We start from the raw sequence: 4,237 nt of genomic DNA, 5'->3' as shown, positions 1-4,237 counted from the left end.
ATCTGTTGATGACATGTTTTGGTCTGTTCTATACTGGAATCTACAGAGTGACCACCGGAAGGCTAACTTTACCTGAGTTGTTGTTTATCATGTTGTGTTTGGTTTGACTCTAATTTTATATAAGCCACACTGTGTCCGTGTTGGCTGTTATTAAAAAAACAAACAGCGAGTGGTGAGTCTGGTTCACTTTCCATATGAGAAGAAAATTAGAGCACAGTGGGAGAGAGCTGAACACAACTTCCAAAAGTTCTATTTGTGACCTCAACATTTCTCTCCAGAAGACAGATTTGTATGAGCCAAAGTGGAAGGGTCTAACAGGTGATCGTTACCTTAACGATCTAAAAACAAATGCAGTGCCGACCTTTTTTAAGGTGCCTAAACCCCAACAGTGGCTAGCAAGTGAAAAACGCTAGAAGAAATATCAGAGACAGACAGTGCTGGGAGCTCTTTTAAATGTTAAAAGAGCTATTGCTAATGCCGCCGGTACTGAATGTGAAACCACGGACCAACACCGAACCAACAGCTGTCACCGGACCGGACACAGAGCTACAGCCGCTAGAAGCATCAGAGATAGGCAGTGCTGGGAGCTCGTTTAGATGATTGCAGATCTTTTGCTACTGCCACTGGGTAGCACAGACCATCAGGACACATGTACTGAATGTGAAATCACAGACCGACGCCGGACAAAGACCAGACAGACCAAACAGCTGTTACCAGACCGGACACAGAGCTACAGAACTAGCCGGATCACACAGTCCGACCAGAGGTACACGTCATTCATCGTTTCATTTATGAAGCTGAAGGCAGCAGCAGCAAAACACCAGCTCCTGACCAACTCTGTCCTCTTCCTCCATTTGGTTCTCCTCATCTTTGTCATTTTCTGATTTCTACATTTTTTTTTCTTTTTGCATTAAAAAAGACCATGACTGAAGCTAATTTCTCCTGGAATCCCCAGTAATATTACGGTTAAGAAAACAAGTCATGATAAAAGACTGTTTTAAACATATTTATTTAATATCAGGAGCAAAAATAAATGAACAAATTATATCCATACATATTAATAGCTTAGGGGCAATAGGAACGTTTATGATTTATGTACATCTTCATTTACGATACACTGCATACCAAAAGAAAAAAACAAACATTATAGAACGTCATGATACAAGTTGTTCAGCACATGGTAGACAGAAAAAAACAAAAACAGAATATAACTATTGCTGGATGCCTGTAAATAATTTAAATGTTAATTTCATTATAATACAGATGCAACATTTTTTCATCAATGATAATAAAGTGGGTTTATATACAAAGCACAACCAAGATGTAATATATCAGTTTGTTGCTGCTTAAGCTTTTGTTGTTGCTGATTTCTGTTAGATCTTTTTGCTGATTGTTATGTCACTGAACATAGCACCCTAAACAACACATGAAAACCAAAACACCAAGATTCATAAGATTTTATTAATGAATGAAGTCATTACTGTATGATACAAAGTAAGCATGTTAACTCCAGCAGTTTTTGATAATTACCCTGGAGTTTGTTGTCTTCATCAGGTTTGAACAGGAATTACAGCAGACTGTAAGCTTCCCATCTAAAGACCCAATCCAAATATGCTCCTGTGTATAACATGGGGAAGAGATGCGACAGACATCTGTTCCCTATGACAACAGAGGGCCCAATGACAGTTACTTTTTAAAATTCTTTTGCATTTAATCACAGATTCTCAGTAACACCCATTCAGCTCAGACGTGTTTCCTCTGCCTTTAAACTCATTCCAAAAATTACTCAGCTTTTACTTTTCTTTTCTTCCAGTGCGAGCTTCCTTTTAAAAGTCATCCATCTTGCCACTCTCCCATAAGAGCAAGGTTTGTGAACTGCATGGCAAACAGTAGACCTGTAAATAAATCATGGATCTCTGCAGCCTGTCCAGAGGTACCTTTGGTCTCTTTTCCTGCTGCTCTGATTAATTCTCAGTGTCCTTTCAGCATAATTAGAAATTATAAATACTAACTCAAGGTCTACTGTAACAGCCGGATAAAACGATTGAAAAGGCAGCATTTGTGGGTTTAGCTGTTGATGCTTGATGTTAAATAGTACCAATATCCTCAATTATTTTTCAGTATGATGACAATACATTAGATCAAAGTGACGTTTGTGGTTGTAGCATGAAAAATTGTGCTGAAGTTTAAAAAGCATGAATGTAATTTCAAGGTACTGAATTTGGTTTGACTCAGGGTGAATGACGACAAACTCACAGAGATAAACTCACTTCTTAAGGCTGAGTTCTTGTTGTTGTGTTGTTTGCATTGAAAGAAATATGATCCTGTAATCTTGGGAAACATTTCACCAGCAGCTGTTTGAAATGGTTCTGAAATTTTTTTCCTACAAATGTATAAAACATTGGACTGATGCAGAAGTAAATGTACGCCATGTTGCGGGTGACATGAAGAGCGTAACCGAGTTTCTTTTTAGCTTCACAGCTCAAAACAGACTCTAATTTATAATGCAGGAGTTCTACAATGTTAAAAGGGATCCAGCAGATGAAGAACAACACTACGATCATAAATATCATCCTGACTGCATGGAATTTAGAACCTGATTGCGATTTTTTAATGGTGACCACAATCCTAACGTAACAAAATATGATAATAGCCAGAGGTAGGATCAAGAAGACAAAAAGCTGAATATGAAATCGAAATTTCTTGAGTTTCTCTACATTCATATCAGGAATGTAAGCAAATTCCTCACAGTGAATTTTTTTGTCCTTCTCATAGGCACCATGAAGGATCATTGGCAGGACACAAGCCAAACCACTGATCACCCACACCACTGCACAAGATATGATAGCATTGCGTCGACTCCTTACATGTACTACTGGCATAAAATGTACAAAAGCAAGGTAACGGTCAAATGTTAGCAGAGTTATAAAGAAAACAGAACTGTAAAAACCCAGGTAATAGGCACTGAAGACGATCTTGCACGTAGCTGAGCCAAAACTCCAGTCAGACATCTGCATGTAGGCGGCCACAATGGGAAGGCTGCTTATTAAGATCAGGGAGGACGCCACCAGGTTGACCAGCAAGATGTTGATCACAGTGTACAGCTTCTCAAACCTGGAGGGAAGATGGTAAGGTGTTATTTTGGTGTAAGCATAAATTTGCCAATAGTCTGAGCACAAATTATTATCAGTGGGTTTAATTTTACACAAGTCTGAAGTACATTTCACAAAAGACTTGTGTGAAAGTTGGCCAGAAATTTAAATTAAGTTATGGATTGTTTGGAACTCACAATTTTAGATATGATACGTGAATAAAAGTTATTCTTTATTCCTTCTTGTCAAACATTTTGAGACAAATTATGCAAATTTTCACCCATTGCTACAACCATAGCACAGACTTCCTGAAGTTAAATTGTTCCAAACCCCAGGAAAATTGAAGATGCAAGCAGCATTGGGCAGCTCAGTGCCACTCCAGTCATGTGGTGACTGCGAAAGCTCCGTACCTCAAGGACTCTCAGACCAGGAGAAACAAGATTCTCCAGCCCGATGAGACAAAGATTGGACTCTTTGTTGTGAAGGCCAGTCGACATGTTTGGAGGTAACCAAGCCAATATCATCTAAATGTATGCAGCAATGTCCAGAGACATCTTGGATGGAGAGTTGCTCCAAAGCATCTTGATCAAAGACTGGAGCTACAGTTCATTTAACAGTCAGACAACAACCCAAAGCACATGGCCAAATATGAAAGGTTTTTCAGAACCACTTAATTTGATTGAACATCTTTGGAGAGATCTGAAAATGGCTGAGTGACATCTCCATCCAGCCTGATGGAGCTGGAGAAGAACTGCAAAGAAGAATGGGTCAAACTGTTGAAAGACAGGAGAGGAAAGCTGAAGGCATCATGTTCAAAAGACCAGAGGCTGGAATTGCTTTGAAGGCAGGTCAACAAAGTATTAAGCAAAGGCTGTCTATACTTATGTAAATATTTTGTCTGATTTGAAGAAGGTGGGGGGGGAGGGGCAACTTCACTCAGCTATGTAAATGTGATGTCTTGGTTTTCTATTTTTAATACAGATGCAAAACACTCCAAAAAATTCCAATGGGTATGTATGTGTAGATTTTTGGGGAAATAAATGAATTTAATACAACTTGGAATAAGGTTGTAACATAACATTAGAAAAAGTGAAGTGCTGTGAATACTTTACAGTGGCCTGTAAATTTTCTCATATAAATTTTGT

At 38.7% G+C, this 4,237-nt stretch overlaps 1 protein-coding gene across 1 annotated transcript; it reads right to left on the bottom strand.

Moving 5' to 3' along the window:
- Positions 1-993: 993 nt before the first annotated feature.
- LOC103133258 (C-C chemokine receptor type 8-like) lies at positions 994-3,589 on the bottom strand. Its single transcript, XM_016667803.1, has 2 exons — positions 3,503-3,589; positions 994-3,254 (listed from the first exon to the last, which is right to left on the bottom strand). The coding sequence occupies exons 1-2, from the start codon at positions 3,587-3,589 to the stop codon at positions 2,274-2,276; spliced, it is 1,068 nt and encodes a 355-aa protein (XP_016523289.1). The 3' UTR covers positions 994-2,273.
- Positions 3,590-4,237: the final 648 nt, after the last annotated feature.

Source organism: Poecilia formosa, unplaced genomic scaffold (assembly GCF_000485575.1).
Source record: "Poecilia formosa unplaced genomic scaffold, Poecilia_formosa-5.1.2 Scaffold2455, whole genome shotgun sequence".
Lineage (NCBI taxonomy): Eukaryota > Metazoa > Chordata > Actinopteri > Cyprinodontiformes > Poeciliidae > Poecilia > Poecilia formosa.
This window is presented reverse-complemented; position numbering and strand designations above follow the sequence as displayed.